Genomic DNA, 14,340 nt, shown 5'->3' on the forward strand with positions numbered 1-14,340 from the left:
GAAAAGCCATTTTGTCCTTTCAACAAAAATGAAACCATTTGTTTCTTTCTGGCTCATGATTAAATGCAGCGTCTTGTTCACACTATCAGTTGGGCTTGTTTGGTGTGTCAGGTGGAGATTCACAAACATTCTGACTATCGTGCTTTGAAAGTAGCGAAAAAGTGCTTTTTCTGGAAAAGTAGCTAAATTGTAACTAGCTACTTTTTTGGGAAAGTAGCTACAAAGCTACTGTAGAAAAGTAGTTACTGTACTACTAATTACTACTGCTAATTTTTCAGTAGCTGTCTCAACCCTGGCATCCGCTTTAGTTTAAGGTCCGTCACAAAATTACCAGATGAAACTATATCACAATGGAACCTGCACCCCCCCCACCCCCAATCTGATTTAAGCATTTGGAGCATTTCCCGTGGTTATTTTCCACATGGTTACCAAATAAGGGTCTATTACCCGCAAAGGCCTACACCACAGCTCAAACACCCAATACAACGTGTACATAGAGGTGTAATAACTCTTCATGACTTGCATGGAGGCCAAAGCAACAAGTGAGCTGGTTAGTGAAGAGGCAGCACCACCACGCTGTGAGGCACTGAGAAATACATCAGTCTAAAATCCGCCACCTTCATCTTACGTCTCTGCATGTCAAACGCCTCCTGCTATTCAAATCAAATGCCGTCCCACAGAGAGCAGCAAACATCTCTGGAAGAGTGCTGTCTCCTTTAGCAGAGCCTGTGCCTCACAAGCAAGAGAAGAAACTTGGTTAAAAAGAAAGACCCAAACGACACAAAGTCTGTTTTCTTTTGGGTTTTTTTCCCGAGGCTGTCGACACAGCCGTTTTTACTACGACAACGTTTTTTTTTCCAACTACATTTTGATCATAGCTTGATTTTTTTTTTTCTTTGAAGGTACTTTTCTGCCTTTTATCTTTACAGATAAACAATGCAGTATGATCAAGACCAACTGAACGTACAGACAACCCAAAAACATTCATACCAACACACTGGCACCATTCCAATATACCGTATACATATAACAAAAAGATTATATGTATACATGGATATACCATAAGAAGAATTGTATCATGGCCACAGAGTAATAAAAAATAAATCTAATAAATAGATCAATAAATAAATCAATTACTCGTTTAAGGAAAATGGATGATTTAACTGGCTACTCTCACCATTCACAGAAGCAAAGTAATACACAACTGGTACTGTTTTCAAGTCACTATAACAATAAAGATTTAGACCAGTCCAGCTCTCAGGGAGATCCTGGTTTAAGCTTATTGGTCAATTCTTCTAGCTTTTAACATGTATCATCGGAAAACTCATACTTAGCATCATCAAAATCATCATCTTCATCACCACCGTAACCCCCACGGACGTGGTATTTCTCTTTTTGGAACAGTACTTAGCGCTGGCATTGTGGCACTGGTCTCTGCTCAAATGTCATTTCCATTAGTAGTCAGTCCTTTACCAGTTGACCTTTAAACTCTAACCTCATTCATGTTCCTCTTGTCTCCATCAGAGACTCTCTCGCAACCGCTGATCGTTGCCAGGCAACGGCAAGGTCCCGCGCCCCATGCATGCACAGGTCCAACGTAATAGCACCAACTGCATTCTGGGATGCCGTCTCCCAGTGTGTCCCACTTGCCTTGCTCTCAGTCTTGTCTCTACGCATTAAAAGATGCATCAAGAGATGGAGAGCCACAAGCGGAGCCCCCTGGTAGTGGGAGGTCTGAATTGCACTACACAGTAGTCTCGTACTCTGTCACCTCTTTGGGGCTGCTGAGGCTGCGGTACTGGATCCGTGGCGTCACTGGAGATGTGTTCTCTAGCACCAAGATGGTCTTCCTCAACCTGCGGTCGATGAAGTGTGCATCCCAGGCAGGGTAGTTCTTCCTGGGAAGGTCTATGCGAATCACCGGACCCTCGATTTTGGGGGTTCGGGGGGAAGGTACCGGAGGCACACTTGGCGGCCTCACCTGAAACACGGGCAGGCAACTGTCCCGGTCCCCAACCCCTGGCTCACGCTCCCCACCCGTAGTCCTCTGTAGGGTTCTCGGGGGACTGGTGACCACGTCCGGCTGGGGTAGAGGCGTCCCGAGATCGCCCATACCCCCTAATCCTATGACCCCCATCCCTTCCTCTACACAGCTCCACTGGGTCCCGAGGATAGGGCCGTCTGGATGGAGCAGACAGTAGTAGACGAACATGAAGAAGGTTCCCAGAGCGTAGCTGCACACCACCACACACACGATAATGAGGGCATAGAAGTCTGAGGTGTGTGGCCCCCGGTAGATGTACCAGGCCCCTGTGAGGGCTGCATTCTCCACCAGGATCACGCAGTAGTAGACGCCCAGGCGGAACCGCGCCGGGCCTTCCTTGACATTAAACCAGCAGAAGATGTAGATGATGCCTACCACCATGTTGTAGATGATCTCCTCCCACTTGGACATGCAGAAGTCCGTCTCACCCTGGATGATCCAGAAGGTCATGGCACACCAGTGCGCCACGATGAAAATGCCGAAGTAGAGCTGGAAGACGGAGGCGAAGAGTGCGAAGGCGATGGTGCGTGCGCCGATGGTGAACAAGTGCCACAGCATCTGCACAATCACCGCCTTGTAGGACATGGGGAGCTTGTCGTCACGTGAGTCGCGGAGGACCTTCTGGTAGGAGGCAATCATCCAGGCCAAGGAGACCAGAGAGGCGGAGGCAGAGAGACCTGCCCAGAGCAAGAGAGAGAGAGAGAGAGAGAGAGAGAGAGAGATTAAGCAACATTGTCTTGGAAGTAGGGGTGCAAGATTGCATTGAGATGCACTGATTCGAAGGTGCTGATGCATCAATTCATCACTCATTAGAATTGATTATTGTATATTATTAGTATGAACTATTATTTTGGGCTGAAATAAATTCTCAGGTTCAAATGTACAAATACTTCGTGCATTGTGCATTGTTTCTATTGTTTATATTCCACGTCTGTCCAAATCTTTAAGACATATTTGTGCAAATTACAGAATTGAATCGAATCGTGGTGAATTCATGACGCACCGAATCATTTCCTAAAGAATCACAATCCCAATGAATTATCCTGAGGTTACAGATTCACTCCACTAATCATAAATTTATAATAGTCCCAGAACATAAAGGACACGGTTTTCTCCACACAAGCTCAGCTGGAGCCAAATAAAGACATGCTTTGTTCGTTTCATTAAATATGCTCTAAATGGTCGTTTGCCATCCCAGTCTTATCACTATTAAACTTCAATTTGTCCTGTGGTGCTAAATTTAAAAGCTAATCAGAATCATTATGAAAAAGAAGTGCATTTGCGCATTCTCAGAACCCCACCCCTCAATATTTAATTAGATCTGATGTGATTCATTGCTAATTGGACATGCGACTGAATTATTAATGGAAGAACAATGAATAATTCATGCATTAAATGATGTCTCTCACCGCTTGTGGCTCATGACATGCGAATCTGTGAATATCTGCTGCTCTTCGAGCGAGATCGGAAATGCTGCTTCTGAGAAGGTTAGCAACTCTTTACAAGTGTTACATAACATTAAAGACACCCATTACAGGGACACGGCAGGCTCTCTTTCAGGCGGCGAAGGGACGGGGGACGCCTGAATCCACAGCTGAATCTGTGAAGTGTTTGTCATGTTTGCAACTCTTGCTTTAAGGCTTACGTTATATTTCAGAGAAGTTTTAGCACCTGCAGAAACAACAAACCATCACTCTGCTTAGCAAATGCCTGGGATGATGCTTCCCAGGAGCGTATACACACACACACACACACACACACACACACACAAACACAAACACACAAACACACACACAGTTTATTAGTTTGACAGACAGATGCTTTGTATTTTGTTTACAGGTACCCTGGGGTATGCAAGAGAGTGAACAGGTGAAATGTGTGTGTGTGTGTGTGTGTGTGTGTGTGTGTGTGTGTGTGAGAGAGAGAGAGAGAGAGAGAGAGAGAGAGAGAGAGAGAGAGATAGCAGTGGTGAACTCCAGGGCTTCTATAGGGCTGATGGTATCACTAAGATCAGCTCTTTAATACATCTAGTCTGTTTGACTGTTTACCTGCAAGGTCCCTGCAGACATCCTTTGTTCTACTGCTTCTGGCCCTTGCTATCTACACACACACACACACACATACACACTCACACACACACTCACACACACATGCTTATCTTTGCCATTGACTTCTGTATTACTTTCTATATACTGCTAGCCATTGCCTGCATCTTACTTAAAGGGGAATTCCATCAATATCTTTAAGATTTCTGCATAATACAAATGCTGAGATATATGAAATTGTATGGAAACTTACTCATTTCTAGTGATAAGAACCAGGAGTCACAGGCTTTACAGTGCAAATATAGCCATTTTATTTAACCCTTGTGTGGTGTTGATGTGTGTGTTACTCAATGGTCTGGTGGACCCACTGGATTATTGTAATCAATACAGCCATAACAATTTATGTAAAAATGCCAGAAATATCACAAGTGGTCAGCGTAGGGTTCTCCTTTAGCAGCTGTAGCCAGTCAGCAGCCTGTCCATGTTGTCCACCCTCACACACACACACACACACACACACACACAGACACACACACACTAACAAGGCCATGTAGAAGGAGAACAGAGTGAAGGACACAGCACCTCCACACTTTTACTCCCCGCGGGTTCACCCAACACCACATGTGTCATATAAATGTGTGGGGGGTGAACAGAGTGAAGACACTGAAAATGGGTTATTTTATATGTTCTTCACAGAAAATGAGCAAAGGCCAAGAAATCTGAGATTGAAATAATAATAAATCACATAATTTTTGTCTTTTGGTAAACATTCAAAATGGGTCCCATAGACCCCAACACCACACAAGGGTTACTAACCAAGATGACCAGTGAACCTACATGTGTTTTCTGAGTTTTCATTTTTCATGTAATGTAAAATGTGGTAAAACAGTGGCAAATCTGCAATCAATGGATACTATTTTGCCTGACAAAACTCTGGATGCATGTATGCAAATGTTTGGGCACCTCTGGTCAAATTTCATGGTTTATTGGTTTTCAAAGTGAAAATAAGTTAAGACATCCTCTACAGAGAACACATTTAATTATGACGTTTTTTGCAAACCTTAGTGCACAGTTTATATTTCTTTGCTGAGTTTAACATATTGGAAATCAATAAAAACATAAAACATAACATTGTTCATTTTATGTTTTATTTTTTCCAACATGTTAAATGCAGCAAATAAGCAACAATTGTCCATTCGGATGTGCAGAAATGTGTTCTCTGTAGAGGATGTGACAATATTTTCACTTAGAAAATTAACAAAATGTACTGTTTGAACCAGAGGAGTTCAAAATTTTGCGAACGACTGTACCTCTCCACCATTACTGAATTAACAAAATATGTTTTAGATCAAAACCTTCATCTCAGAACTACTGTAAAAACAATGAGTGCGTTTATATGCACTCAATAATCGCATTATTCAAATGGTCATGTAAACACCATACTCCGATCTAGAAATCTGATTAGGAAATCCAATAAAGAGGCTGGATTTTAGCTCAGTAATCAGATTTCTCAGTGTGTGAACTCTTACTCTGATTTCTTTCGGATTTCTCAGTCTGCGCATGCGCGAAAACAGCAAGCAGCATTGCTGTGAGACACTTGGAGAGGCGCTGAAAACAAACTCGAAATGAAGGATTTCAATATTGTTCATCTTCTAAATGATGTATGTTAATATTTTCAGATAAAGTGGTGCGATGTTTAAAAAAAAGCAGCGGCATGAAGTTTGAGTTTTACGTTACGTTTACGTCGCGTCTTCTTCTGTGAGTTTATTGGCTGGATGTAAAGCAAAAATCCGATTACTGTCTGATTCATGTAGACCTGGAGTTTCCACATTATCTGATTATGCAGATGCATGTAAATGCGTTGATCAGATTACTGACAAAATCTGATTTTTTGCAGTTATCAGTGAGGGAGCTTTCAGAGGCATTAAACTCCTCAGACGTCTGGTTCCTATCACCACCACTGTAAACTATTCTGATACTGTAAGTTTCTCTGTAATGGTGGATTTTACATCCAACCTCTCTGAATGACTTTGTTTACATCCTCAGAAACCAAAAAGAAATCACTGGGCCAACCACAGTCCTTATAACATCATCCTGTTTTCTTATCTTTTGGTCCCAACAAGAGCTACTTGTCTACACAAAGGGATGGATTACTGACCATGCCAATGGGGTCAATGCACAGGGGCTATTTGTAAATGTACACAAAAACAAACAAAGAAATGTTATCTGCTCTCAGGCCCCACAAGTTTTAGATTGTTATGGACTCCATATGGACAGTTTGGACTCCATATCGACTCGTTTTGGCTTGAAAGAAAAACAGAAGAAATCGTGATTGAAGTTTGTCTTTGGACATAAAAAACACAGTCTGTTACAGTGTAGACACAACACGACACTGAACCACAATAATGAGGCTAATTGTGTTTATTTTTAAAACCCCAAAAAAATAAACACAGTCCCAGATTTGCTTAAAGCGCAATGAGCATGAAATGTTGTTTAATCTAGCTTTTCGGTGCATTTAATTTATTTATTTTTAGATATATTTATTTATTTATTTACCAGATATGCTTGTGCCCAGGGGCCTAAGTGCAAGACCATGGTCGGTACCTGTCCACACACACATACACACACACACACACACACACACACACAAACACGCACAGAGACCGAGGAATCATGACGACAAACCTTTTCACCTTGCTCAGCTCTTTCATTGTTTATCTGTCAAATAATTAAATAAATGTCCCATTCACTGCCGAACCCAGTCTTTCTCTCTCTCTCTCTCTCTCTCTCTCTCTCTCTCCCTCTCTCTATGTATATATCTTTCTTTCTCTCTCTCCTTCTCTCATTTGGAGCTCTTCCAGATTAGCAGAGCTCCTCATTAGTGCAAATTGATAGCATTAGCTGCTGTTTTCCCACGCATGCTCTCTGTTCGGGCCTCGCGCTCTCTGTTTCCGCCACTCTGGTGGAAGGTGGCGCCAATCTTAATGAAATCAATGGGCAGGACGCCCCTGATATTAGAGCCGCATCTGAAGAGAAAGGGATGAAATACGGACGAGAGAAACGAGCTGCCGATCTGGTGAAAGGAACAGCGTGTAAACTGGTTTAGTTCTCTAGGTGAGATTGTCTCCCTCACAGACAGTGACTGCGTTTACATGCACTCAGTAATCTGATTCTAATTGGATTTCTGCAGTTTGGCTCTATCTGCTCCAGACAGACCCCCATCTCCCACTTCACCTCTCCACCCGGCCTCCCTCCTGCCCCCTCACAGCATGGAACAGATTGTTATGTCATATGATGCTGCACAGTGCAGTGTGTACAACGTTCTGTTTTATTCATTAGCGGTAAATCTCCCGGTCTCGCAGATGAATAAGTCATGATCAATACAGTCACACAGGTACTCTGTCTTTCGCTCTCTCTTTCTTCTCCCCTGTCCTCTCCTCTTCTCCTTCTTTCCAACCTGGTTATTCTGCATGCACAGCAAAAGCATCTCACGCTGCAAGGGTAGAACATGCTTGCGGTGGTTCATGATGCTAAGCTGAAGCAGACGTTGAGGGTTGTGTTCATGTGTGTATGTGGGTGTGTGTTTATATAGAAGTGTATGTTCTCACCTTGCGGGATGCCATGAACACCAGCGTTCAAAAGATGGGAATCACTTGTCATATTAATAATTACTGTTATATCATTCAATTTTAACTTATACAGCCTACAACCCCATTTCCAAAAAAGCTGGGATGCTGAAAGAATAACGTTTCTCAACATAAAATAGCAAAGAATTTTTGCTTTTCATCATCTACAGTACATAATATCATTAAAAGATTCAGAGAATCTGGAGAAATCTCTGTATGCAAGGGACAAGGCCAAAAACCAGGATTTGCTGGCCGTGATCTTTGGGCCCTCAGGCGGCACTGAATTAAAAACAGACATGATTCTGTAGTGGAAATCACTGCATGGGCTCAGGAACACTTCTGAAAATCACTGTCTGTGAAAACAGTTCACCGCTGCCTCCACAAATGCAAGTTAAAAGTCTAAAATACAAAGAAGAAACTGCATATAAACAGGATCTAGAAATGCTGCCACCTTTTCTGGGTCTGCAGTCCAGACCTGTCACCACTGATAACATTTGGCGCATTATGAAATGAAAAATACGACAAAGGAGCCCCCGAACCGTTGAGCAGCTGAAATCCTGTATCAAACCAGAATGTAAAAACATTTCACTTTCAAAACTACAGCAATTGGTCTCCTCAGTTTCCAAAAAGAGAGGTGACGAAACACAGTGGTAAACATGCCCTCGCCCCAGCTTTTTTGGAACGTGTTGTTGGCATCAAATTTAAAATGGGCACGTATTTTTCAAAAAACAATAAAATCCTCAGTTTCAATATTTAATATGTTGTTTTTATACTATTTTCCCTTTAAAAATATGATTTTAAATGATTTGCACATCATTGCATTTTATTTTTATTTACATTCTGCACAGCATCCCAACTTTTTTGGAAATGGAGTAGATTGAAATACAATTAGCTGGGGTTTCTCAACCACTGTGCCCTTTGGTGATCCTCGCGCCTATACTGAGGGGAAGCAAGTGGTCCGTAGTGGGCTGTCAATGGCACTTTGTGATAAAAATCAATGAAAAAATGTTTACAAATGGTATAGAATATTAATGTAAGCCCTGCAACAGCGGCGCACCAAGACAGGTTCATCACATTTGTGCCCCTTGTCTCTAGAAACAAAATACACTCCCCATGATGTTTCACTAGTTCACTTGCGAGTGTCTTGCAGAACATTCTGCTTAATTTATGACAATTCTGCCTGATTTCTGGCACAAAACAGGCTTTGTTAGCTTAATCTGTTGATATTTTATGTTCAGTTACACATGTTGTATATTGCAAGGGTATTGAAAACTACCCAAAATGACATTTTTAAGCAAAAAAGATCTTTTAAGTAGTAATAAATACATGGGCCTTGAGGCTCACAACCTCTGCTATAAGCTAAACCAGAAGGTATTTGAAGATGCTTTATTCAATATTTCAAGTTTTTGAGAACGTCAAGAAGTTATTAAATGGTAATATACACTACAATACTACACAATACAATAATATACAAACTTCAGTTTCATGAAAGTTGGGACAGTATGTGAATTGCAAATAAAAAGCAGTGAAGTGTAAACCCACTTTGACCTGTATTTAAACAAAAACAGTACAAATACAAGATATTTGATCTTTTACTTTGTCATCATCATTGTTTTTTGTACATATATGCTCATTCTGGAACTGCTGCCTGCAACATGTTCCAAAAAAAGTTGAGACAGGTTAATTTAAGACTAGAAATGTTGTTCAAAAAATATCTTAAACAGATGATGCAACCATGCTTGTGTATAAAAGGAGCTTCCAGGAAAGATTGAGGCTCACCATTTTGACAAAAAAAATGTCAATGAATTGAACAATTTAAGAACAACGCTCCACACCTACAGATTCCAAGGATTTTAGGTTATTCACCCCCTACTGTGCATAATATTAGCAAAAAATCAGGGAATCCAGAGAAATCCCAATGTGTAAACGTCTTTTGATCCTTCAGATGGCACTGATTTAAAAACCAGCATGTGCCTGTGATGCATATTAAGGCTGTGATATGCTCAATAGAAGCCATATGTCAACAACATCCAGAAACACTGCCGACTTCTCTGGGTTCAAGCTCAAGACTGATGCACAGCGGAAATGTGTGCTGGGGTCTGCTGAGTCAACCTTTATGGAGATTGATGTTGTGTTCTCTGGGCAAAAGAAGAAAAGGACCGTCTAGATTATTACCAGCGTAAAGGTCAAAAATCATGGCATGGGTAACTTGCACAACTGTGAAGACCCCATTAAGGCTTACCAATAACGTATACACATTTTGGAGCTACATATGCTGCCTTTGAGATGATGCCTTTTTTTCATAATTTTATCCATGTTTCTGCAACAAACTTCATATTAATGAAAACAGTGATTCCAAAGTTTTGAATGGTAGTGTATGACTATACCGAGTCGCGTCCCCAGTTGAAAATGATATGTGTTGTATGTGTACTCACAGCAGCAGCGGTGTGGTTGCTATGGATGTAAAGGAATGCTAAATCATATATGAGTGAATGTCTATATGTGTGTTTGCGGATTTTCAGCCTGCTGGCTGTCACGGATCATGATTCTGAGCTGCAGCCCCAGTTGAAAATGAAATGCATGCAAGTGTGTGTGTGTGTGTGTGTGTGTGTGTTTGTGTGTGTGTACACCGCAGGAGCCGTATGTGGTTGCCATGGATCACAATGCTGAAGAACACAAGCTAAGGCCTGTGTGTGTGTATATGTTGGTGTGTGTGTATGGACAGTGTTTTTTTACTGGTCAACTACTCATCATTTACCACAGATAAAAAATAAAAAAAAAAACATTCCGAGATTCAGACACTCCCACCCACAGACCACCTTGTACATGACACATTAAGATGACCAGCTATCAGAATCTTCCCTCTCTTGGCTATCCACACTGCCCTCCACCAGCTTTCATCAGTCCAATGTGAAACAATCTAAACCATAGCTAAACCATAGCTAAAGATTATTAGCAAGAAGGCGCTTCTTCGGCATGCTGTGACAACAATGAGCCTTTTCGAGCAAGATGTAGTCCAGGGGTCAGCAACATGAGGCTCTTGAGCCACATGCGGCTCTTTTACTGCCCTGTTGTGGCTCCACAGCAGAATTAGATTTGTGGGTAAAAATAAAATAATCCTCCTTTACAGTAAAATAAAGCTCTGCTGATCGTTCAACACAGTTTAAACAAGAAATGGTCTTAAACGCTGGAGTTAATGTAGAACTGCTAATTCACCTTTTAACCCTGAAGATCAGCCCACAGACTGCTGGTCACCATAGCCAAGCTTGCCTAGCTAGTAGCTAACGAAAAGGCAAAGAGAGATTTAAGACGAATATCGATAATTTGGAGATGAATGGACTTATTTACATTTATATTCATACAGCTGATTTCCTGATACGTTTAATCTGGAACAAAAACTGTGAAACATTAAAAAGTCGTGAAGCTGTAATCAGCTTCTCCTTCGCCACCTTCTCATTCGAATTGTCCCGTTCCACCTTAAATGGTGCAGCAGTTACATTCTGGCGCCTCAGGTACCATTTAAGGTGGAACGGGACAATTAAAACAAGAAACTGGCGAATGAGAAGCAACTTCAGCCTCAATAAATCAAATGTTGAGAGACATTTTACAAGAAACTAACGTTATTCTACTTTTGTGGAAAAGTTTCCTGCCAGAGATGTGAGAAAAGCAGCTAAAGCTAAAGCTTAAAGCAGAACAAAGCAAGTTTGTGTTTTCATTTATATTTTTTAGCCTATACTAGTACATCAGCACACACTGAGACATATTTACAGCCAAGATGGTAAAATGGACATAAAATGTTGTGGCTCCCAAGCTGGTTTGATTTTTGTTGAAAGGACAAAATGGCTCTTCTCAACATTTGGGTTGCCGACCTCTGAAATAGTCGCTGGATTGAAAACACTGTTATTTAGGGTTTATGTTTAGTGTTAAGTAATCAAGATATCCTGGTGTGTTTGTTGACAGGCATATACCACTTGGTTTCCCACAGCACTGTTTTGTTCTAGTATTTTCCATTGTTCCATTGTTCTTGTATTTTCAGCCCATAGACACTCTAGATGAACAATTTCTGAAGAGATACTTAAATTGACAGCAATTTAAAAAATATTGGGAGCCACTACGCAAATTTAGGATCAAAAAATGGCCAAATCTTTAAAGATTTCAAAATTCTGTTAACATTTACATCTCAAATCATGAGGTATCTGAGTAGCCTTAGGTATCCTGACCTGGGTATGTATGTAAATAATTGTAATTACATGTAATTGTAACTGTAATGGACCAAAATATGAAATATTACTGCAAAATTAGCATGGGGTTCTAATGGTCAACTCTCCGGTGAGAGCTAGAGGTCTGACTTTGAGACTGTATTTCAATGACAATTCAGTTTCTCTGTATTTTAAAGTTGACGCTGATGCTTTTGCTCTGCAATATTTAATTTCTAAAATCAGGGACCGTCATCGACTACTTAACAGCCGGCCACAGCGCCGACTAGTGGATGTGTGTGTGTGTGTGTGTGTGTTCACTCACCCTGCAGGGGCAGTATGTGTCTGCTGTGGATCATGATGCTGAGCTGCAGCACTAGCTGGGGTGCACTCTTCAGGAAGGCCTCCAGCAGTCTCAGCATGTTGATGTCAGCCGTCTCGAACATCAGGCGCCAGTAGCAGTGGCGGCGACCCGGCTCAGTGTGCCACCGGCTCTGTACACCCAGGTACAGTGTGTGGACATACCTGCACACACACACACAAACGGGTTATCCAGGGTCCGACACTGTGGCCCATGTACAGTAGAGTCTTACTGTATCTTGAAATAATAGAGAAATTCTGTTAAAATTGTTTTCTGAACATTTAATCAATACTATATGTGTGTTTGTAAGCAGATGAGGAAATGTTTTATGATTATCGTTTACACTTTTGCTGTGTTTTTGTCATTTTTTTATGATTTTTGATAAAAGTGCTTCAACCTGTCGATGCAGGATGCAGATTTTACTAATCGTTTGTGCCGTTTGTTTTCAGTCTCTTCTTTTTCACTTGATTAAATTCATATATTTTAATTTTTGTTGATTTTATTGTGCAGCGCTTCGGTCGACACTTGTCTTTTAAATGTGCTATACAAATAAAAACTTGACTCGATTAAATCGAATGTAAGTGTTGCTGATCTATTACTGCTCCACACACAAACGCACTCTTTCCTAGTTATTATATGCTGTTATGGAATAACTGAAATTTGGGAGGAGGACCATGCCTGACACCCCTCCTCCTTCCAATCTAACACCCTATAAATTCCCTTCCCTGCCTTCTGTTTTCTGTGGCGAAGTTTTCACAGTCACCATCACCACCGCCCAATCTCTTCTCTGTTCCTCAGTCCTATCAGTCCTCCCACAGTTAATGAGTGGGGTCCATCCTTCGGCCTCCAGGCAGAAGCTACCCAGAACTCCAGCCCAAGTTCTCAGAGTTCCTTCCCCTCCCTTAATCAGTTCTCCTCACACCCCCCACCATATGTTGAAGGCACAGTCTGAACTCACAAATGTGAGGTTTAACAAGCTTAACAGAACATTGAGAAATATCCCACACAACATAATACACATCCAAATACCCACATACACACTAGTGATCGCACACACACACTAGAAGGCAGTGAGCACACCTGCCCAGAGCGGTGGGCAGCCCTATCTCTGGTGTCCAGGGAGCAGTTGGGGGTTAGGTGCCTTGCTCAAGGACACTTCAGTCAAGTCCTGTCAGTTCAGGGGATCAAGCCAGCAACCTTTCAGTCACAAGGCTGGTTTCCTAACCTCCAGTCCACGACTGCCTCCTTGTCCAACCTAGCTAAAGTAGCTAACAGGATAAAGAATAAAGGAGTGTGGAGTATAGACAGAACATTTCTTAATGTTTGGGGCATTGAGGCAGGATACATTTGTGGAGCTGCTTTATCTGGGGTAATCCAGCAGGCATCTCTACTGGCCGAGTTAAAGAACACAAGCAGGCCGCAACAAACCAGACAAATCCATACTCCAAAAAACAGGTACAAGCAACAGTCAACAACAGAAACACCAAACAACACAGCTCAGAACTGCATAGAAAGAACGGCAAACTGACAATTACATGTTTTAACTTGGCTAAAGTGGTAATTTGTGTTGTTACACAGGCCATTTAGACAGCAGGGGTGTTGCTGAGTTCATGATTTCAGTTGTTTTGTTTCATAAATAATTGTTAATCTTAAATTTTGAAACTTAAGATGTGTTTATAAATAGAAACAATAGAAATCATGAATGTATTCTTACATCTATATGCCTTTGTAACGGGTGTGAGCATAAAGGGGAGTCAGATTTGGTTGGAATTCATGTAACGCTTCTATCTGCTGCTTTATGCTACACAGTGAAGTTGTGTTCACTTTTATATCTCACAGTAAGTGAAGTAAGCACTGCGACCTTAACCACACTGACAAATCTGCGCAACCTCAATGAAGAGCTGAATGGGTCATTCTACAGAAACGTCCACTTTTTTATCTATCCATAGGAGTCACTGGTGTTCCCGATCGTCATTGGTGTTACACATAAGAAAGGAAACAACAGAGACATTTTTAATGAAAAATGCATTTAAAAAAATGGCTGCTACAGAGAATCAAACCACGTTGT

General features: G+C 41.5%; 1 protein-coding gene across 1 annotated transcript in view; it reads right to left on the reverse strand.

Annotated features, from left to right (window-relative positions):
- Positions 1-658: 658 nt before the first annotated feature.
- Positions 659-14,340, reverse strand: part of xkr7 (XK, Kell blood group complex subunit-related family, member 7) — a 114,117-nt gene continuing 100,435 nt past the window's right edge. The window contains exons 2-3 of the mRNA XM_036592296.1: positions 12,237-12,436; positions 659-2,721 (exon numbers count right to left, since the gene is read on the reverse strand). Coding sequence (XP_036448189.1) covers positions 1,745-2,721; positions 12,237-12,436 — 1,177 coding nt within the window. The 3' untranslated portion in view covers positions 659-1,744. The remainder of the gene's footprint in view (positions 2,722-12,236; positions 12,437-14,340) is intronic.

Source organism: Colossoma macropomum, unplaced genomic scaffold (genome assembly GCF_904425465.1).
Source record: "Colossoma macropomum unplaced genomic scaffold, Colossoma_macropomum, whole genome shotgun sequence".
NCBI lineage: Eukaryota > Metazoa > Chordata > Actinopteri > Characiformes > Serrasalmidae > Colossoma > Colossoma macropomum.